The sequence below is a fragment of the Pogoniulus pusillus genome, chromosome 4, assembly GCF_015220805.1.
Source record: "Pogoniulus pusillus isolate bPogPus1 chromosome 4, bPogPus1.pri, whole genome shotgun sequence".
NCBI lineage: Eukaryota > Metazoa > Chordata > Aves > Piciformes > Lybiidae > Pogoniulus > Pogoniulus pusillus.
In genome coordinates, this window is record NC_087267.1 from 6,848,624 (window position 1) to 6,871,703 (window position 23,080).

The 23,080-nt window shown below is 40.9% G+C and overlaps 1 protein-coding gene across 2 annotated transcripts in view; it reads right to left on the bottom strand.

The window, feature by feature from the left end:
* The window catches only part of MET (MET proto-oncogene, receptor tyrosine kinase), a 102,065-nt gene that overhangs the window by 70,099 nt on the left and 8,886 nt on the right, over positions 1-23,080 (bottom strand). For both annotated transcript variants that reach the window (XM_064142080.1, XM_064142079.1), the window contains exon 2: positions 9,220-10,434. In XM_064142080.1, coding sequence (XP_063998150.1) covers positions 9,220-10,419 — 1,200 coding nt within the window. In that variant the 5' untranslated portion in view covers positions 10,420-10,434. The remainder of the gene's footprint in view (positions 1-9,219; positions 10,435-23,080) is intronic.

The window sequence follows — 23,080 nt, forward strand, 5'->3', positions numbered from 1 at the left end:
CCATGGCACCGAGGGCTCATCCAGGCTTTCCTTGAACACCTTCAGGGACGGTGCCTCCACCACCTCCCTGGGCAGCCCATTCCAATGGGAAAAGACACCTTGAGGGTGTAGGTGTTGTGAACTCAGTGCAGCATTCATTGAGGACTGAATACCTTCCTCAGGTATTTGAAAGCAAGTCAAATTTTTTAAAAATGAAATAGAGAATTATGTTCAAATCTCAACTGCAAAGCATGAGACTTCAAAAAAAAAAAAACAATCCAAGCAACTGGAAGCAGTCCTTTAGGATAGAAACAGGAAAGCCTAACTATATGGTAGCCACTGCTATATGTTGCTACTGCCTGGAGAAAGTCTGAGGTAAAGGAAACCAACTGTTCAAAAGACTACTTGTTGCAAAATAAGGAACAATTTAGAGAGAATTACTGAAGGATTAACTACCTCTACACTTTCAGCTTCAGAGACTTGATCTAGAACTCACTGAAGTCAATGGAAAGATTACACAAATTTTTATGACCTCTAGAGAATTTTTTTGAAGGACTCCACTGATATAAGATTTTCCCAATAACTCTACATACTTGTTGGCTCGATCCACTTCACTGCTAAAATGAGAGAGAGGAGGAAGTTACTGTACCAATGCTCCACTTAAGGTAAAAGGTAAAAAGACATCCATGTTAAATGTAATTAGTTAATACAAATTAAGATGATTACAAGTTCAATCATCAGGATCATTCAAAGAGTTATTTGCTTTTGTCATTGAACAGCGCTGCATTAGTTCTCATAATCTGGTTAGTGCATTAGCACTAAGTAAATCCTATTGATTCAGCAGATAAAATGGACCTAAGTAATCTTTGTATTTTGCTGATTTCCCTTATATTAATTTAACATTTAACTGAGCACACGGACTACCAAAGGACAGGTGTTGACTAATTACACATTTTGAAGAAATAAAACAATGCATTTGAGATGTTGTATTGATAAAAGCAGTTTTGCTGTACATTTGTAGCTTACATCAGGTGCATCTTTCATAGAAGTCCTTATTTACATGGAAGCTGTGATGAAATAGAAAAGCTGTGAATTCCAAGTAGACTAATTATCTTAAGATAACGTTGAGTGTGGAGATTTATTCCAAAATAATCTTGCACAGCAACTGCATGTCTAGTCAAAACAGTGGTGCAAGAGAAGTGTTAGATAGAAAGGAGTCCAGAAAGCAGGAGAATATCATGGAATCTGCCTTGATTTCCATAGGCCACACACAAAAGCAGGGTAACATCTGTGTTAAGAAAATGAATCTCTCATTATCAATTCCCTGAAGATCATTCATCCTTTAACGTTTAATTGTTTTCACCCACTCCACAGACCTGCCCTTGCTTTCTGAACCTTTCATGTCATGGAGCAGCAATACGTATCTGTATATCTATATATAGATATTTTTTAATTAAGTGTGGGCTTTGACTCTGGTTTTACTTGTGTGTTTGGAAATTAGGACTAATTCCACTCTGATGCAAAAACTGCCTGAGATCAGAAACCCACATACTACTAGAAAGTTCAAGAAACACCACACTTTCCTGGATAATGACCACCTACTGTTGCTTTAGTGAACAATAATGATGGCAATCTGTGGTCCTGAGTCAGAACAAGTGGAGTAAGTAGAGAAACTGCTGAGGTAAGGATGGTGCTGAGTGAGCTGAAAGACAGATGTTTGCTTTGTCAGGATTTATGTGACTCTCCATTGTTTGGCAGCAGAACCTCAAAATTCATTGCTTACTTAGCTGCATCAACTACCTACTAAAGCTAAGTGGGATGAATCCAGAACTTAAATCTGCATGCAGTGCACTGCAGAATCAGTTTCTTTCTCTGGAACGTGAACTTGTTTAAAAATAAACCCAAGGAGGGGTTTCAGGAGAAGCTGACATAGTCCAATTGCAGAATAGCCATCAGCAGACTAGAAAGAAACTTAATGTGGGGCACAGGAGACATAGAATTTGTTCTGAACCCAGGAAAAGAGGATTAGATTTGAATATTAAACATCTCTAGTGTGTATCCTTAAAGTTACATACTTGATTGTCTGCATTTTGGACATCTTTTCTTGTGGGATTGTAAAGGTTTTCAAATTGTCAAGGTTACATAGGATAAGAAAACTGGTCCTTGCCCAGTTCTAGCCTTCAGAATTATTTAAGGGCCTCAAGAAACTCTGACACATAAAACCACATAACCAGATATCCATGTAAAAAACAAAGAAACAGCCCCCCTCCCCAAAGCCTCAAAAATACAAAGCTTTCTGTACAATTCCACAGAAAAGCAGCAGAGTCACTCTTTCACAATAATAACCAATAGGGAACCCTGTCTTCAGTAGAAGAATTGCATTAAAGAGTCTGGAAATGGAATATTATTAGTAACTCTGGCTGATAAACAGTGCCCTTTGCAGAAAATGGTAGTTTAACAGATACCACTTTTTCACAGAGAAATCCAGCTTTCATCAAGAAGATGCTAAAACACCAAGGAGCAGCACTGGGAGGCAAACAGAGACTGGACCCTAACAGGACATCAGGGGTAGGAAAAGTATTTGTTGCAGCATTCAAGGGCCAGTAGGTGAGCCCTGAATCTGCACAGGGCTCAGAAGAGCCATCTGCCACTCAGAGTGGTGTGGTACTTTGCAAAGAAACTCTCTGACCTGCTTTTTGCCCTGGCTTGCCTTCCCTTTTTCTTAGGAACTCGCCTGTGACAGTGTCCATGTGGCTGTCCCTGGGGACAGAAGAGGCCTTACCTCTATACTTCTGTCTGCTCAACCTGAGAAAACCATACCCATACCTATGTGCACGTCATACCAGCTACACGCTCGTACCTCTATCTATACTCTTATACATACCCATACTCGTGCCTCCATCTTAACTGGAGTTCAGACTCTTACTGCAATCCCTTACATCATGCTGTTTGTCTCAGTCAGGTCTTGCATGGCCAGGTGGGTAGATGGCCACATACCTGATGGTGGAACAGGTCTAGGTGGTGAACACATCTTGCCTTGCACTACACAACAGAGACCTTCAGGATACAGCTTGGCTTTCAGCAGTTGGGCAGTGAGCACAGTAGGAATAGTGATGCAGTCTGTCATCCTACTGCTACGGTTCATGCTTGTTGTAAGGCATGTCAGTGCATACTGCCCATCACTCAGGCCCTCTTCATTTAATCTTCTGAGACATCAGAACACCATGGAGAAGCTTGTACAGAATCGGTAAGGATGGAAGCAGACTTCATGCCCAGGCAGAGTGCTGCATGACATTTGATAGACTATTTCCTGGGGATAAATGACTGAACTAATCCAATGGATTCTGGTGCCTGACTTTTAGGGAAAATATTCAGGCACGTTCTACTCACAATATAAAGAAAGTTTTCCTCCTATTGTGGTAGGCCTGATAGACCAAAATAGGCTTATACATGTCCTGGATTGCCTAGGCATGTTTTTGTACTCTCCCTCCTTCTGCTTTGGGGAGAAGCAACCGCAGGAAAGCGGACAAAGAACCTGGAGCCACTGAGTCTAAGGACTCTGGCCTGCCCAGACTTGTTTACATCCTGTGGTAAACAAGGTACACACACTTAGCTTGTGCCTGCCTTGTGCAAGGCCTATAATTTTCCCAATTTTGGGTAAAGCAAGTCTATGTCTTCACCTAATATGGTCAGGCTTCGCTAACTGCCATTCTGACTGCCAATTGTGTGTCCAAAGGCCTATTAGTCTTGGGCTACATTGATAAAAGGAGATACACAGGTAAATGCAATGTGCTCTGCCATTGTATTCATGCCTGCTGTTGCCTGCTGCTATTGCTCTCTGTTTCTGGCAGTGATTCTGCCACTGCCTTCTGCAGCATTATGCTAAAGCTATAAGCTACCTCTGCCACAAAGTAACAAACTCTGACCCTCTGAGTTTGTTTGTCTGGAAACTACACTGCCTCAAGTTTTCCAGGAACAGGCTCTAAATGCCTCCACACAATCAGCCTGCATAGCCAGAGTGATGATGTGCTGAGACTGCACATCGCAAGACATCCTGCCTACACCTGAAAGTCTCCTGACAAGACGGGAAGTCCTGGATACACAGATCATTCAGAGGAGCCAAGGGACAAGGTCAGAGATTGTTTGCCTCCTTTCCCCAGCATGCTGAAGCCTGGGGAACCTCAACAGCTGTCAAGACAATATCAGAATTCCCTGAAAGCATTTGGGTACTGTCTGAAGCTGTAGCTAGCCCTGTGAGTTGGGAGATAACATTTTGTGTGTAAATACTTAAAGCCTCTTGTAATTCACCATTGCCTTCTGCTGTAAGCAGAAAGGAGCTCCTTGAGTACATCTAGTGGACAAGCGGTATTTGACCACAGGAACCTTCTCTTCCAGCCAATTAATGTTCATATATTTTTGCTGGTTATTTCTAGATCTAGTTATTATCTGTATAATGTTTCCATGATCATGCAAAGAACCAATTATTGTTAAAATTAGTGGTCAGGGGTGGTGAGAGTTCTGAATATCAAAATTAATAAAACAATATTAATTTTGGAAAAAATATCATCTTGCATTAATTAATTACCCCTTCATTACACCTCCACACTGTATGATTAACTAAATAAATGATAGCAACCCTTCTTAATCATAGAGGTGTGGTGTTATTTTTAAACCTGCCAAAAATTTTTAAGCCAAACAGTATGGAATATTACAGTTACAGAGCCTCAAAAGAGTTATTTGTCTCTGTTTATTTGATTAAATATTCCTTAGGCGTACCCTTAGGATGACAGATCAATAAGTGCCTTTGCGGTCTCCCAACAGAAGGCAGCAATTATTTTCTTCCATTACAATATAAGCATAACCTAATTTTACTCATCTATCATGTGTGTAATGGTAATAAAGAAGCATCACCATGTGTTTATTTTACTGTCACTTTATCTTTTGTTTTCATGATCTCCTGTTTTCATTTCACGTTCTTCCACCTTTCATACGACAGTAGTTGTGACCAGTTTGTCTTGCTCTAGGGTACTAGTTGGGAACATGGTGGCAAAAGCCTGTTTGTGGTTTCTGTTTTCCTGTAGGGTGAACAGAGTACTTTAGCCATTCACCTGAACTTACTTACTGAAGAAACAAAGTTACAGGATCTCAACAGACCTGAATTTCGATTTTGTTTTCAGATGTGCTTCTCTGTGGGAGTCAATAGTGACTGAAGTTAAGTATCAGAGGACAAGAAGACTAACAATAGTTTAGCACATTAAGAGATGCAAAAAGGCTAAACAAAACCCATAAAGTCATGATCTAACTAATGACAATTGAATTGTATAATTGAAATTGTCAAGGCTAATTCGAACTCATCTTCCTCACTTGGAGAATCACACTTAATCCATGACAAAGGTGCACACACTACTGCACTATATCTGCAAAATACCCAAGTGGCATTTATCTCATCATCTAACTACACCTCTGCTTTGAGGAGCACCATACCAAGATGGGTAATGACTAAACTATGACCAAGTAAATTCTGCTAAAAGCATCCATCCAGTTTTCTCTTCATTGTGGGTGAAGAAAATCCTGAACAGTGATTCAAAACCCTTCACTTCAGCTACTTCTCAGACATCTTTGTCCTGATTCAGGCAATAAAATCCCTTTACTATGAATCCAACCTTTTGATTTTTTTTGTTATTCAAAGCCAATTCTGCTTCCTCCTTGCTGCCACTGAAATGATGACCAGCTCTCCACTGAAGGAAAATATTAAGAAGAGATAATTAGTCACAGCCCCACTGAGGTGCATCTAACTGACATCACTGGGTTCACTTTTCCTAGCCTTGACTACAGTGAGCCCACACTTTGGCTTAATAGGTATTTCACTTAAAACCAAGTGGAAATGTTTTGTTTTGATTTTACAAAGTTTTCCATGAGCACTGGAATAAGCAAAGCATTGTTGTGTCTGGATTTATAGCTTGTGGTTGGTTGACTTTACCATGGCAAACTAAGCTCTAACGGAGACTTTTCCTATGGGTGAGCAAAACCTGCTTTGGTCCCTTCTCACATTTCTAAAGGGGCTCCTCAAACTTAATCAGTTTCCATAGCCTGAGCATATATTGGCTGTGTCTCTGGATTCATATCTTTAAGATTTCTTACTGCTGAGTTGGTCAGGACAACCAACAGAATGACAGGTGTACAATATTGTGACAACATAAAGTTCATTCCTTTAGGAAATGAGGCTAAAGGATAGCAAGTTTTGTTAATCACATCAAGATGAATTAAAATATTTTGGGATCTTTTAATGCATAAAATCTGAGAAGAATGAGTTAAGGAAGTGTTCTAGATTTTTTTTATTGTGGTCTAATTCTACCTTCAGCAGCCTCAGATGAAACAGTCCTGAGGGACAGCCACTCAAAAAGATGGACTAACCAAAGGCCAACAAAATTATGTACAACTGTCTTGTGGGGCATTTTTTGGTTAATATGAAATGGTTTTCATCAATCAAACTGTAAATTATCAGATAGCACTCCTTTGCCAACATTGCTAAAGGCTCATTTTTCTTTTTAATATTGAAGTTAGTGGTATACTCTATTCACTGCTGTACTATTTTCACTGTCCTATGACTTAATCTCACAGTGGTCAGTACTTTTCACTTCCATCAGTGGTCTATGGTTTCATACTCTCAACATCAAAGAGAAAGATCATTTTGGCTACATTACAAAGAGCAGGTTTTGAATTTTGCCAAAACAAACTGTGACAAACTCTCACAGCTTTCTTTTAAGTTGAAGTTGACTTACAAAAGGGGAAAAATGGCTTACTCATTTTTATACTGTATTTTAAAAGGCCAAAGAGTTGAGGGGTTTGAGGCTTTTTTCTTACTATTTTATCTCCAGCAAAATCAAGGAAGACCAGATTAGACATTCCTGATATAAACCTATGGAGTAATGTGCTTTCCTTCTTCTGCCTCCTCCTTCCTTTCCTTTACCTTCCAACCTGGCAGTCCTGTTTTACACACCTGAGAAAAATAGGTGTATAAATGATGCTTGTCAAATTCTTTGTGGCCAACTGAAGCCTGAAAAAAACCTCACAAGACACTTTTTATTGGAGCCTTAATGAATCCTCTGTAAAAAAAAGCCAAAGAAATGGAATGGCAAAACTTGACAGTTTTGATATTTCAGTGTGAAGACAAACAGGACAAAAAATTCTGACTGCCTTCATGCTATTTAAAAGAATCACAAGAAACCACAGAAGCATTTTTCCCTGTATCAATTTAATCTAGGAGACATCAGAATTTGGATGACACTTTTTTTTAAATGGGCAACTATAATAAGCTGTTTGCAGTACAAAACATTCAGTTCTGATATGCAAAGCAGTGGCAGACTCTGGAAAAGCTTCTGAAAAGGGAAAGTGCTTCCCAGCATGTGAAAGGTGGCAAATTGTTTTGTCAATATGTTAATGGTATACTTTGCTATGAAAAGATTAACTTCTGAAATGGGTCTATAGGTAAGTACAGAATGAGATAAGTTAAAGGCCACAAGCTTTAAAGGCGGTCGCTCACAAATAAAATACCCCAGGGGAGAGAAGAAAAAGGTACTCTCAGAGAAGAACTGAAATGAAAAATTAGGACAACAATAACACAATGAAGAAAGATGGTAATAAGTTACTGTGCTGAACATTTCCTTTAAGTTCCTGAAAACTGCCTTTCCCTTAAAAAAGAACAGGGAATCAAATGGTATGTCTGTTGCAGTTACTGTATCAGCATCCACTGGCAATGCTTACTTCTCTGTGAAACACAGGGAGCTTGCAATAAGCAGTCACTCCCCAAATGCTGAGCTGTTGTGATGATGCTCAGGCTGGGTTAGACCCAACTTTTGAGCATACCACCTATTGGAGATAAACTGCAGCAGCTCTGTAACGGATGCTCATCCCTGGGAGTGAGAAGCAGCCCTTCTCTTTCATGCCAGAGGCTCCCATCTTCAAATGGGGCACGTACCAGCATCCTATCCTGATGCTCCATGCTGGGCAGCCAAGCTGAGGAGAACTCTGGTGGTACTGGAGAGACAAAGGCCTGCACTTCCCACCCTCACCTAAACCCATTCAGATTTCCCATTGGAATGGGCTGTCCAGGGAGGTGGTGGAGGCACCGTCCCTGGAGGTGTTCAAGAAAAGCCTGGCTGAGGCACTTAGTGCCATGGTCTAGTTGACTGGCTAGGGCTGGGTGCTAGGTTGGACTGGATGATCTTGGAGGTCTCTTCCAACCTGGTTGATTCTATGATTCTATGATAGATCCCAGTCATCTCTAAATGCAGGTTGATCCACCATTCTGTCCTGACATAGACTTCATCTTGGTTTGTGATGCTTAGCAATGCCACACCATAAGAGCTCCTGTTCTCTGGCTCTCTAGAAGAGGACAACGTGTTGCCTCCAAACTCCAGTTTTCTTCTTTTGAGAAAAGAAGGTTCCCAAGAGAGGACACTTAAGGCCCTACTGCATAAGCAGGTAAAATTCAAAGCTCATTTTATCTTTCAGAGTAAATGTTACAAGCACCCAGTTCCCAGATACCATATTTCCTTTACAAAAGGTGACAGCAGACACTGGCTAGAAGGAAAGAAATAACTTCTATGCTTCCTTCTCTCATAATATTTCAGAAGGTTGGAGAGCAGCAACCACTTTAACACAGCATGCAGAAAGGCAACCCTCTCATCTGAGACTACCAGTATCCTCATTCAGATGCACTTTTCATAAACACTTCTTTCATTAAAAAAACCTGATTTTGGTGGGATTGTTTCTATACCAAGCATGAGTAAATGCATTACTGGCTTTTTTTTGTTTTTTTTTTTGTCTGAGAGCAGTATTTCAGCATTAATGTAGTTTAAAATATGAGTGATATTTCTGGGGACTCCTCAGTGCACATTGATACAAATGTTAATGAATTTAAAATAAAATATTAAAAGAAATAACTGCCTAAACGTTCCATTTATCTGCATCACAGTCTCTCCAAGAGAAATAATTACTTGCCCTTTTTTTTAATTTAAAAGGAGTTTTTCCCCATTTCCACTTTTTTAGCACCATAAGGACCTCAGTGATTTTCGCACTCAATTTACAAGAACTAATCCTTACAGAGATGAATCACTGACAACGCTAAGTAATCAGACTTACATTTTGTAACAGAAACAGAGGGCACAGTGACCTGGCAGTGGAGCAGGCAAAGAGAGAAGAAGAGTCTGAAAACACAACAAATGAATTGTCACTTACCTTGTTCAAGCAGTATTTACTCTCTTTCCCATAAAAGTGCTGGAGACATTTCATGTTCTGTTTGTCAACAATCTTGTTGAAGAACTCGTTGATGGTTCGCACAGAGACAGCACAGACAGCAGACCTGTTGGTTGGTTCTGAAGAGTCTGGTTTGCTTTGTGCAAAAACACCATAGAGAATGTCATCGTTCAAGCCAAGACCCATTTCATGGGCTAGGGCTGCACCTGGCTTGCTTACGTAGGCAGCTTGCAAAATGTTGAATACCTCCTTGCGGATGGACCTTTTTCTCCGCTTTTCAGTAAAAATACATTCCAGAGGCATTTCCATGTACGAACGCATCTCTGAATCTAAAGTGCAGAAGCGGATAATTCGAGTGTGAAAAGACTGCGAGTCAAGAGATTCTCTCTGGACGGTCAGAAAATAGACAAAGTGATCATGTTCAAAGGCATGGACATAACTAACGGGATATGAGTCGCGGAACTGAGGGAGGATATCTATGTAAGACTGATCTGTCAGAAATTCAAATCCATCCTGTGTTTCTTTTAACCTTCTAACCGATATTGAATGCAGCATATGAGGAGGTTGAAAAGCAGATGTCACAGTATTTCCAACAAAGAAGTTGACAAATCTGTCCTTTTCGGTCACCAAAACTTTGGTTCCTAAAGTGCTTACAACACAGTCAGGACAATTATCTGCTTCTCCATCTACTCGGGGTGAATACATGCAGTGCACCTCGCTTTCTATGTCAGCAGGGTTGTCAGGATGAATGATGTGACGGTGGCAAACGCCTCCAGACACACTACCACAGCTGATGAGCTGATCATCATAGTAAGTTTCTAACAGCAGCGCCATGTTGACATTATCCTTCCACACGCTGTTAGATAAATTTGCTTTATCTTTGCAGTCTTCGCATGGTGCACAGTCAGGATTCTCCAAAATGGGCCCAGTCTTGTACACAGAAATGTTCTGGAGAGTTTCATTAAGTACATAAATCTTGTTGACTGCTCCAATATAAATGTGATGATTGTATAAAATTACATTCTGAATTGGGGTTTCTGCAATGAAGTTAGGAAGATCGTATTTTACACTCAAATTCATCTCCGATTGTTTAGCTGCTTCTTTGCATTGTCCATGGCTCCTCTGCAGCAAGGCAAGCAGGAATACGATAAACTCAGAAGGATATGCAGTAAAAGGCTTCATTGTCAGAGATTTAATCTGTCAAAATATATTTAAAGGAAAGAGTGGTTATATTTCACATACTAAAACAGTTTATCAGTCAACAGAAATCCATTTCTAGGCTGCATGTATTAGCTGGACTATCTCAGTTTAAGAAGCATCATAATCTCGCTTAGTGTCACTGAAAGACTTGTGCTAGAAGCTGGTACAATTATTGCTTTCTTGGGTACCCATTTCACCGCTTTTAGAACAATTCACAGAAGGACCTTCTTCTGGTTAATTTTGCAAGACCCCTCAGTGTGTTTTTTGGCAGAAGAGCGATGACTGCTTCCACACTGGCATTAAACCAGCTGACTCATACCGTTTAGAACAAGACAGTGCACAGGTAGCTGAATGCAAATCTGCTCAGGACACAACTGCACACAAAGGAGCCGTATTACTCCAGTGTGTGGATATAAGATATTTGTCAAGTTCCTCAAAGGCTGAGCTGGTTCTTAGCACAGTTGCTCAAAAATGAGAAATAGAAAAGACATAAACAATGTGAAGATTTGAGCTGGAAGTCGGTTTCTCTTTTATTCTGCTGACATTTCTCCACCAGACCAAAGAAAGAAACTTCTCTCTCTGTCCCTCCAGCTCCCCAGATTACTGTATTTCATAAGGGTCTGGCTTGGAAAAAAAGAATGTTTTCTTTCAGTCAGCTCTACTTCTTGAAATAGTAATTTTCCCTAGTGCTGACAAGGTTTTGTAATATATTGTTAGAATATTTTATGCATCATGTGGTGCCTGGCATGTGCAAGTTTTATTTTAGGCCTTGTACCACAGCAGTAAGCCACTCTGGTGAACCTTTACAAGACACAGGCGTATCACTGTATTGTAAACAAAGGGGTATCAAGTGACCTACAGCCATTAACTGATGAAATCGAACAACCTAGCACTTCTTTTTTTTTTTTTTTTCACTTCTCCACACAATTGTTTGATGTGGCTTGAAAAACCAGAGGCAGATGACTAGTGTGATATTTCACTCCCTCAGATGATCAATTAAATGAGCTGTGGTTATGAGCGTTTCAGTGCAGTGTCCACACTATGCTCTGTCCCACCAGACGTTTTCTGTTAACGTTGTAACACAGTCATTAAGCCAAATTTAGCTCCTTCATGGAGAAAACAATTATGCTTTCTAACAGCAATATGATCACATACTTTGGGAAAATACTTATAGTTTATTTATTGTTCAGCAATTGTTGCTGATCAAGAAATGTTTGTGACCCCTGAAAGGATTTAAAATAGACAACGTTGAAAATGTCAAAGAAATAACAGGAATCTGTGCTGACTTTTTATTTCATGAAGGCATTAAGCAAAATTAAAAGATGACTATAGACCAGAGCTGCCTCAGTGTTTTCACTAGACTGGTTAAAACAATCCACTGCTAATTCTCCTGCATTTCTTGTGATATTTTATTTCAGCATCTACTGTGGCTTACCTCATTAATTACACAAAATAATAGGTTTTGGAAACAAAGAATTGTTCTTCTTCCCTGTTATCTGATGAGAATCATGATTGAGAACTGGAGATAAAAATCAGAAATGCAAGATATTTGCAAGTGTTAGCTGGTAAGAACAAGTCACACCTCTGGTATTAAGAAATTAAGATCTTTCAAATCAACAACATTTTCTGATCTTAATTAGTGATAACAGAATCCTGGAAACAAATCAGATAGGGATTTAAGTTTAAAAGAAAAGAAGAACTGGAAATTGTTATAATTAGAAAATAACCCCAGTACGCAGAGCTCTGACTTCTATGTTGTATAGGGCAGGAAATATTTTTCTCATCCTCTGAAACTTCTTACTACTACAATTTTTTATCCCTGCTTTATGCTTGGCTGAAACCAAGAGATTTCAAAGTTTGTGTGAAACATCCAGAAGTCACATCCAATCCAAGAACAACCATGCTCATGTCTGCCCCACCAGTGCCAAGTGAAGGTCCCTACAAAGGGAAGAGTGGGGAGCTTGGTCGGACCATTTGCCTTCCTTCAGCCAGCACTGCTACCTGAGATACTGCTACAACTGAAGCATTCCTGCAGATTCACTTCTGGTGCATCAACATGTTCTGACAAATCCTAGATTAAGCAGAAAATTCCAAAGTGTTGCATTTCTGACACGAGACAGAGGCACGTTTACTGCAACAAGTTTAAACTCACGTTAAGAGGGGTGGGTGCTGTAGTGGAGGGAGAAAGCAATAGGTAGGACAACAGATGAGGATGTGGCCGATTAACCACCTGCTCAGGAAAAAAGATGCAAGGCTACTTGACAGGCACCAACTTTGTGAAGCATATCATGTTACATACCTATTTTAATATTTCACACCAAGTATGCCCCTCAGTTTCCAGTTTACAACTTTTCTCTGATCTTGCAGTGCCTGAAAAAGAGGATCCCTAGCTGTCCAACAGTAAAGAGATTTAGAGCTGTGACTACTGTTTGACCTATTTCCCCCCCTCAAACTACAGCTCAGGACGTGAGGCCAGTAGCCTTGGACAGGCTACTCTGCCCACACTCTGTGAAACAACACCGGCTGAATTTGTGCTTCGGACACCAAACATTCCTCCTTAAACTCCTTTAGAAAATGAGACTGGAATAAAAATCTTTAACAGCAAGAGCTCTGGAGGACCCTTCCAACTCCTAGCATTCTATGATTCTATGATTTGGTGTTATGCAAAGGATGCCAGGCATAAGAGGTACTGTATTTCACCACTACAGGAAAGAAAATATGAGCAACAAATGAAAACCAAAGTCATCTTTCCTTTCATATTTGAGCTCCATTGTGTGTTCTTTTGTATGTTTCCTCCCAGACAGAAATCTGCCAGTTTTGACCTATGGAAAGCTCAGGCTCAAATTTATGGGCACCTCTAGGGAAGCTGTTTGCCAACAATGCATGTTTTCAGGACACTTCTCTCACAGTGCCTGAAATCAGAAGGCACATACTCTACTGTAAGGCATTTATAACTTAGGAATGACATAAGAGTTATGTGAATAGTACAATGTGCAACTCCTTTTTTTAGGTATTTGGTTTTTTCTCAGTTCACACACCTCATAAACTCTGCTGTTCCTCAGTAAGACTCCCATGACATTCAGTGACTCCTTTATCTGCATTTGACCCAGAGTCTTTCTCTATTCCCCTACTGCAAGCTGCAGCACAGAGCTGCTTTTTTGTAATCTCCACACCAGGTAGGTCATCACAAACACACTTCATCTGAATACATACTGAAGAGCAGGAAAACTTTGAAGGATTAAAAATTCAGTCCCACCACTCTTCAGAAATCCAACAGTGACAGTTCTTAGCACAAATTCAAATGTGTTTCAGTTAAACTTAAGCACTTAAATCATTTTGTTAAATTAGAACAAAAACATTTAGGCTACAGATTCACTTTTTAAGTTCAAATCAAAGAACTAGCTGCTCTATCATTTGTAGAAAGAAAACAAGTAATCTCTTTGTTTCTCTACTAGGTTTGAATGATGGATGATAGTCACTCTTTTGTGACCTCCCCATGACTTGTGTGTCAGGGTGTCTTTCATGTGCCTGCAGAAGACTTGTAAGCTTTGACTTGCAGTAACTATCAGCAAACAATAGCTGTAGAGAGAATATTCCTTCTTCTATGTGATATTTTCAAAGCCTGTGTCATGATGTGCTCATTTTTCCATCCCTCTGCAGACAGTAGCTTGTATAACTGATGACAAAGTGGATTTTGGTCAACCACTGAAAGTGGCTGGTAATGATGTGTCATATTAGTGTGCTTGGCAGCCCCAAGTGCTATGGCCGATGCTTCCTACCAGGCTTGGTCTTGAGTGTTTGTATATTATCAAGGGCTTTCCAATGGGAATCTTTTTCATACAAGTTTCATTCTCCCTAATTATGGCCTGAGTGATAATTTGTAAATATTGATCATGTCTCTCCTTTCCACTGTTTGCCACCATACTGACAAGTCAGGCCGGGCTTCATTATGGAATAATGTTCAAGCTGTCACATGTAAGGAAGCCAGGAAACACAGACATGCTTGTTTTCCTAGATCTTGTTTCAACAACTTGGGTCCCATTTAGCTCTAAGCACAAAGCACTCCCAAGGATCTGCATGAGCTAAGACAACACACTGATACAAAAGCATTTTGTAAGTTGTTTGTTGCATCTCATTCTCCCTTGCTTTGTTACAGAAAAGGAAATGACAGTCCTGCATACCCCATGTAATGTGTGTTTGCACTGGAATACTTTTAGTCTTCAGAGAGGTAATTTCAGGTTAGGTAACAGCACAGCCATGTAAATTTGTATGTGAAAAAAGTCCATCATCAGCAAATTTTAGCCTTTTCCTCTCTTTAAGGAAATATTTGCTAGTATAGTTTTATATTTGTTTTCCAGTGGGTTAATACACCTGGCTGCTTTGGGCTATGACAGACTTGCAGTGGCAAATTTATATAGGATAATCCTAGTGGCTACTGCTCCTGAGGATACCATTTGCTTTGCTATCCTGGATGGAAGTCTGCCAGTTCAGGACCTCATTCCCTGTGGATCAGAGGCCCTGCCATGGAGACAGCAGCATCATTTAACAGCACAGGGCAAATGAGAGGGCAGATCAACAACAGCTCCATCCATCCAACTTTAATCTGGTCTTGCAAATCTGTCACAGCACTACCATCAGCTTCAACAAAGACCATGGCGAACATGTCTTCATCCAAATCTTCAAATGGTTGCACCTCTTGCCAGGATTGGTTATATGCAAAACATATATTGAAGTTAATTTATTTTTCTAGATTAAAATAATTCTTCAGTTAGAACTGCTAACCTAAATAATCTACCTTGTGTTAAAATTACAGAGAACAGATTCACAGATTGCATCAGGTTGGAAAGGACCCTCAGGTTGTCCAACCCCCTGCAGTAAGCTGGGACACATCCAACTAGATTGGGCTGCCCTGAACATGGAAATCAAAAGAGGTAGTCAGCAATGAGCATATAAATGATCCCTGAGTTGATTTCAAATGGCTAATTTGAGTTAAAATCCAAGTTTCTTTGTCTTCAGCACTATTTCAGCTCTAGTTTCGGTTACTCATCCTGACTAGGATGGGAATATAATTTTTCTGCAGTGTGGTGTGTACATTACATGATGCATTTGTCTAGTGTGTAGAGTCACAAGACTTTGTAGAGGTGATTTAGGTCATAAATTTGTTCCTAATAGACATGGGAGGTTTGTATGGTACTCCAAATGGTGTGTGAGTGCATGCAGATGGCTGCTGGCAAGGAACTAGTGGTCAAGGCACAACCTAGGCAATTGCTGGTAGATCTACCATTAACAGTTACCTCTACATATTAGGGCAGTTGAGTGTGTCAGAAGAAATTGCTTTTATTAGTGTGTTCAATTGACCTCTAAGCCTTTACTTGCAATATTGAAACACATGCCAAAATAGAACCTAAATTCTCCCTGCATAAAATATACTCTTTAATATACATAGAATCATAGAATCAACCAGGTTGGAAGAGACCTCCAAGATCATCCAGTCCAACCTAGCACCCAGACCTATCCAGTCAACTAGACCATGGCACTAAGTGCCTTATCCAGGCTTTTCTTGAACACCTCCAGGGATGGTGCCTCCACCACCTCCCTGGGCAGCCCATTCCAATGCCAATCACTCTCTCTGGGAAGAACCTCCTCCTAACATCCAGCCTGTACTTCCCCCAGCACAACTTGAGACTGTGTTCCCTTGTTCTGTTGCTGGTTGCCTGAGAGAAGAGGCCAAACCCCACCTGGCTACAACCTCCCTTCAGGTAGTTGTAGACAGCAATGCAGTCACCCCTGAGCCTTCTCTTCTCCAGGCTAAACAATCCCATCTGCCTCAGCCTCTCCTCATAGGGTTTGTGTTCCAGGCCTTTTACCAGCTTCATTGCCCTTCTCTGGACACGTTTCAGCACCTCAACATCTCTCTTGAATTGAGGAGCCCAGAACTGGGCACAGTACTCAAGGTGTGGCACATGGTCTGTTAGTAAGTCTAGCAGACCATCGCAATTCACAAGGGTAAGGAACAGACATTTTCATAGTCTACCAGGTTTAGTTCCAACAGGCATTAAAACACAACACTAATCTGTCCTATATTCTGGGAAAAGTATTATTCTTAAAATAATTCAGATTTTTTTTTTTTTGTAGGTGTCCTGCAGTGCATTAAAGTTTAGAGTATATTCTTTGAAACTTAAGATTAAAACTTAACATCCTAAAGCCAACTCCTATCTTCGGTCTGTAACACAACTTGATTTATTTAATCAAATTGTGTTGTGGTGGGCTACAACAGCACTACAGGTTCTTTTGTAATGAAACTCAGCATACACTCAATGGTATATTACAAATGAGTGGAGTAGATGAAGAGCTACACATTGTTCAAAAAGACTGATTTAATAGGTGTTATACAGCATTTGTTGTGATTAAGCGAAATTTCTTACGTGAGGAAGTGGTACTCTAAAGGCTGAGCAGTCAATTTCATAACAATCAGAAACTCAAAAATAAACTCAAATTACACAAAGAACAAGTGAAAAACAGGGAGGAGATACCCACGATACAGCAGGTCCTCAATTCTTTGTTCATGCTTGTATTTCCAGATGGATTTTGGTCTTTAAGTACAGGTGGACTTCTTTCCACATCTGAATGCATAGGGATAGGAAGATTGTGAAAAACACTACATTGTTTAGTGATAGCAGGGAAAAAAAAGTAAACTTTGAACAACACAACACTATTGATCCACTCCATTCATTTGAAATGCAAGTCAGGAGTTGTAGAGCTTTAGTAAAATGCCTGTGATGCTGGTGTGGCTCTTCTGTACACTGCTAGTAAAACAAATTCAGTTCTATCACGGGTGTAATCTTGGTATCTGCAGTGGATAATTCAGCCTGACAACTGACAAGTGTTTACTGTAAGTAGAAAAGGAGCTGTGCTGAGTAAATTAACATTGTTTCTTACTGTATAGCATGACCAACAACACCATGTAACATTGTTCTTCTATTTCAGGGGAGTGAGTATGGAGGTATTTGTGTTTCATTCCAATTTTTTCACGTTTGGACAGACTAATTCAACTCTAAATGTATTGTCACTGCTTATGCAAACTAAAGACCTTTATTTGCTCTAGCCAGTTGAGATACCTGAAGACACGTGCTCTGGTTCTCTGATGAAATCACACAAGCTTAGGTATAGAAGTAAGTCTTTTTTGCTGTGATAAAAGTACCTTACAGTAGGAGAAAGCAGTATTTCTGAGTCAATCCTGTTGACCAGCTTTTTCTGCATGAGTCTGAGCATTTTGTGGTTGTCTGTACAGAATGAGGACAGTGTCATTTCCTTGGAATGCAGTTCCTCCTTTTGTGAAGAGCCAAGCTGGCCAACCTGGGTGCAAGCATACTGCAAGTTCAATTCCCTTAACTACTCTCAGCACTTATTTAGATTTTCTACTTTATGCTTTATGGTTATAACATCTATCTACCTGAATTCTCGTAATGAAATGCAAAGCAGATTTTGGAAGCTTTTCCTGTCTTGTAAGGCTAACACCCTTCCATACTGTAATAATTAAAGGAATGGCATGGGTCATAAAATTAAAAAGATTAAAAGGCAGATAGCCATGAGTAACAAAGGCAGCATACAGATTTGATCTAAATGTTCTAACAGAAATTATGAATGATCCCGATGTAGGGCATTTCCTGCAGTTTAATTGTCATGTGGTGCTAATGGTTCTGAGGAATCTCTGAGACAATAACTCTTCTTAGTCAAACATTCATCTATTTAAATAATTAAAAAATAAGTTCTGAACATCAATAGATAGTGATGATAAAGTACATTATGAGAATCATAACGAAGGATTTACATGCACGCTAAATTATCAAGTTTTCTTTTGATGCCATAGTAAATAAAATGAATATAATAATGACAGCAACCAAAAGCCAACAAGTCCCTGAATTCTTCCAAAGTGTGGTACAAATGCCTAGGAGAGCAAGCAAAAGAATTTGTGCTGGCTCTGTCCTTTTCTCTGAAAGAACTGGCAGAACAGTGTCAGGCAACAGCTTTTCTGCTCCACAGGCACACATAAAGCATGCCACTGGGTGCCATGACTTCACCCCTCTGAGTCAATGTGTCTCCAAAAGCCACAAGGCAAATTAGCAACAAAATACAGAGTCAAGGATTTCCAATAGGTTGCTGATGCCTTACTTGATGCACAGTCAAGCCAAGATGTCACGATCAAATTTTGTGCAGGGTCTCAGCAACATCAGCTCATCTGTAAGAGTAAGCCAGGTTCCCAGACTCAGAGGCCTGGAATATGACCATCGGGTCTCCTTTACTCAGTCTGTTGAAGGTGATTTATCAGGTAAAGCAGAAAATGGGAAAAAGCTCTGTTTGTGGACCTGTGCTGGCATTGCACAGAGGTCCTTAGGCTGTGTCCAAGCCCCCTCCTTGCATGTAGGAGCTTTTGTGAGGTTGCTGAACTGGTTTGGCCTTGCATAATCCATCAGGATGAAGCTGTGATTTGTCCACATGTATTATATTTAGTGCTGGAAAGCAGATTGGACTCATCACAGGCCCAAGATGGCTCTGCAAGTAGTATATCCACGATACCATAACGTTGTGTTTGAGATAACTAGCCCCATCAAATACAAACTGCCTCTGCAAATTTAACTTGGTGGTCTTTTCCCCAAGTGAAAAAGCATGGTGCAAACCCTCAGACCAGCTATAAATAGTCACCGTCCCTGGAGGTGTTCAAGAAAAGACTGGCTGAGACACTTAGTGCCATGGTCTAGTTGACTGGATAGGGCTGGGGGATGGGTTGGACTGGATGATCTTGGAGGTCTCTTCCAACCTCGTTGATTCTATGATTCTATGTCATTTGGCTGCTTGTAAAACAGCTAGTGAAAGTAACAAAGCCTATATCTATGCCTTAGCTTAGCAGAACACATCCATTATCTCCCAAGTTAATAACCTGATGGTCTACTTAGGTTCATAGCAGCTTTTTGATAATCAAACAGGAGCCATGTCAAGGATAGTGTTCATTTTGCATCTGTGTTTGGTTAGGAGGTTATGACCCTTTCTTTTTAATGCTGACCTCGCTTTTGTCACTGCAAGTTGATGTTATTGCAATGCACTTTAACTGATGCCCTACTTTCACTCAGTTTAGAAACTGAGTTAATGATGGCTCATTGGCATGACTGCTGCCTTGCTGTGAACCTGTGATTCATGATCTCCTTCCAAGGACTTTACGATATTGGTGTTCATAAATCCCTAAATGGCCTGGGACCAGCCTATCTGACATCCTGGCTCTCACCAGAGGCAGCAGTGTCACAGCTGCAATCAGTAGAGTAGCTGATCTGGAGTGGCCTCAGCTCCTGTTTTTTGGCAGATGTCCCTCAGCGAGAGTCCGTCAGCCACAGCTTCCATTCTGAAATACTGTGCTGACCTTCAGCAGATGCTGAAAAGCTCAGTAGTTTGAAGGTGTATAGGGATGGATGAGCTGTCAGAGGGATTCTTTTCTGAATGGATATTTCACCTGCTTCATTTATTTCCTTTCAGCCTGTCCCTTACCCTCATTTTGCAGAGAACTGGGGAGATTAAAACGTGCAACTGACCCTCGCAGAGGCTTGCATTTATACAGGCCTGAGGGGAGGTTGTGGCCAGGAGGAGGTTGCTCTCTTCTCTCAGGTGGCCAGCACCAGAACAAGAGGACACAGCCTCAAGCTATGCCAGGGGAAATTTAGGCTGGAGGTGAGGAGAAAGTTCTTCACTGAGAGAGTCATTGGACACTGGAATGGGCTGCCCGGGGAGGTGGTGGAGTCGCCGTCCCTGGAGCTGTTCAAGGCAGGATTGGACGTGGCACTTGGTGCCATGGTCTGGCCTTGAGCTCTGTGGTAAAGGGTCTATGAGGTCTCTTCCAACGTTGTTGTTACTGTGATAACTGTGACTTGTTTAGACCTCACAGTGGAACTAGATTCAAGTTGTTAATGAGATAAGCAGAGAAGCTGTTCCCAAACACTTCCCTTTCTCACAGAGGTGACACGAGGATAAATGATCTCGTTCTTAGAGAGCACCTCCGGACTGTGACGGGCAAAGAGCCAGCGTTAACAGCAGGCCTAGCACAGCAGCGCTGAGCTGTGAGGCCGCACCTGACAGAAAGCAGCTGATCTGAAACAGTGGTCTTCATCCTGGCATGCACAGCTTGGTGTGCTAGTTTGAAGCTAGCTAGGATGTTTTGGTGAGAAGAACTAGATGATAGGCTGGGAAAGGAAAACAATGGTGATGTCTACTGCCCTCAGAGTCTTGCTGAAGAAGAAAGGAAAACACTAGATAACTCTCTCATCATTTTGTCACTCTCTGCCTTGGGCTTCTGACTGAGCTGCATCTCCCTAACCTCACCTTCCACTCACCTTTGCTTCTTAACCTCTTGGCCGAACCTCTATTCTTCCTTAGGACTGGGGTAAGGTTGAGAGGGGCAGGGGGAAGGTGCAGGGGTGGTTGAGAGGCCCTCCTGGGGACTCAGGTTTCTGGGAGGGGAGTTGTGTTTCTGTATTACCTTTTACCTTGTATATTTCTGTCTGTAACTGTATCTACTGTAAATATCTGCTTGTATATTGTGCCAGCTGTAAATAAATAGCTTCATTTATATTCCCAGAGCTGGCTGAGACTAGTCTGGGTGATTTCTGAAGTGGGGGGGGGGGCAGGGGACACCCAAACCTTCACAGTTGGTCAAAGGCCTAGATCTGGACTAGGGCTCGGCTCTGTCTGTCTGTGTCCCCTATCCTTCCCAGCTGCCACCTGGGCTCTCCTGCCCTTCTTCTGCTAGAGATCCAGCATCCCGCTCTGACAGCCATTCCTCACTCTCTTCCTCCCGCCCCAGTAGGCAGATGCAAACGGTGGGGGGCACGGATGTGAATCCTCCTAGACAAAGTGCTCCTCACATTCCAGAGCTGAGTGGGACAGGAGGAAGAGAGGGAGTTAAGCATGGGACAGGAGGTCACCAGTCAGCAGCTAGACCTGTCTGCAGTGCCTGGCTCCATTCTGTCTGGGGACTGCAAACAAGCTTTGCTGGGAGCTGTACCTCAGCCAGCACTGATGCCATCTCCCACAGAGCACAAGCTCAGGTGAGATCCAGGGCACATCCAGCACAAAGTGCAGATGCTGGTTAATCTAAGCACCTGAGAGCTTTGTGGCCTGCCAGTGTTAGCTTTCTGGATCCCCTTCTTGGAGCCGTGCCCTAAATTCACTCTAAACCCCATTTGAGATGCCAAAGTAACCACTCCTAATCTTATCCATAATTTTAAGCTTGGTCTGCTTATCCAAAAGGAAAGACAGTGGTAAAATTGGAAATGTCAGTTAATGTATGCTTTGAATTTAGGACTTTATACTACAATTAATCCTGAGCAATTGTAATTCCATACTTCGGGCACTGAACGAAGGTCGCTGTCCTTTAACAAGGACATTTTCTTTTGCATCCCAGTTTCTACTTAAAATATTCTAAGTAAACTGTATTGCTTATTAATATCACACATGTCATCTAAAGATAAAAAATAGACTATTTATGTGATTCATAATAACTCACTCAAGCAATTTAAATTGAACAGATACAGCTGATGGCACAGATCTAAACTCTTACACACATGGCCCTTTACACATAACCCTGGCTTTAGATCAAATGTTTGTCAGGATTATTACATTCCTTTACTGCAAAGCTGCCACCTTTTCCAAAACTTGACTCCACAGTTTTTACGCAAACAATATTCTCATTGATTCCTGTGATAGTTGAGCTAAGGACTAGAAAACAGGGTTCTTGAAACAGCCTGAAAGACAGAATATCTGTTGGCATGACAGAATCTCAATATTACCTCATTTAAAATGAGGAAGAGATGATACAAAGTACATATTGAGTGGTAGAAGGGATAATTTAACAGGGATGATAGGTGCAGAAGAGCAAATCTTTAAAAATCTTATATATTGTTAATGAAGATAATCATTACTCTTTCAAGAAAGGCTGAACTAACTTGCACTGCATTTCCAAGTAACTAGCTAATGGACACAAGCATTATCTTTTCATAAGTCTCTGGAATCCCCATAAACCATCCCTAGTCAAATATTTGACTGATGGGCTTTTACCCCTATTAATAGCATATGATAGAGGTCTCGGTAAATAACCTACCCTCAAATTTGCCTTCTCTAGAAGGGAAAGGGGCATTTTCTTATTCTTTAGCCACCTCTTATTGCTTCTTGCTGCTTCCTGAAAGGGTTTTTGTACTATGAAAACAATTCACTGGTTGTTACCTTATTTTTGTGCCCTGCAGGGATTTCAAGTGCATACTCTCTTCAGATAAGCAGGAAGGCCTCCTGCTACAGTCAGGGAACTTTGGAAGCCATGAGTTCTTATCTACAGGCAGAGACTGGCCCAGCTTCTGTTTAGTTTACAAGAGAAGTGTGGTATTATTTGCATAAAGGGAGTTCTTCCAAAGCATATTGTATGAAAAACCTCTCAGTCTGAAAACAAACAACAAAAAAAAATCCATGCAGCAATTCTCAGGAAGCTACAGAGATGTCTCAGAGCTCGGCCCCAGCTGATTTTATCATGGCAGATTGCTTCTGAAGAAGAACAAACACATATTTATTTTTGTAAATGTGTTTTCAAAAGGAATGGAAACTCCAGAAA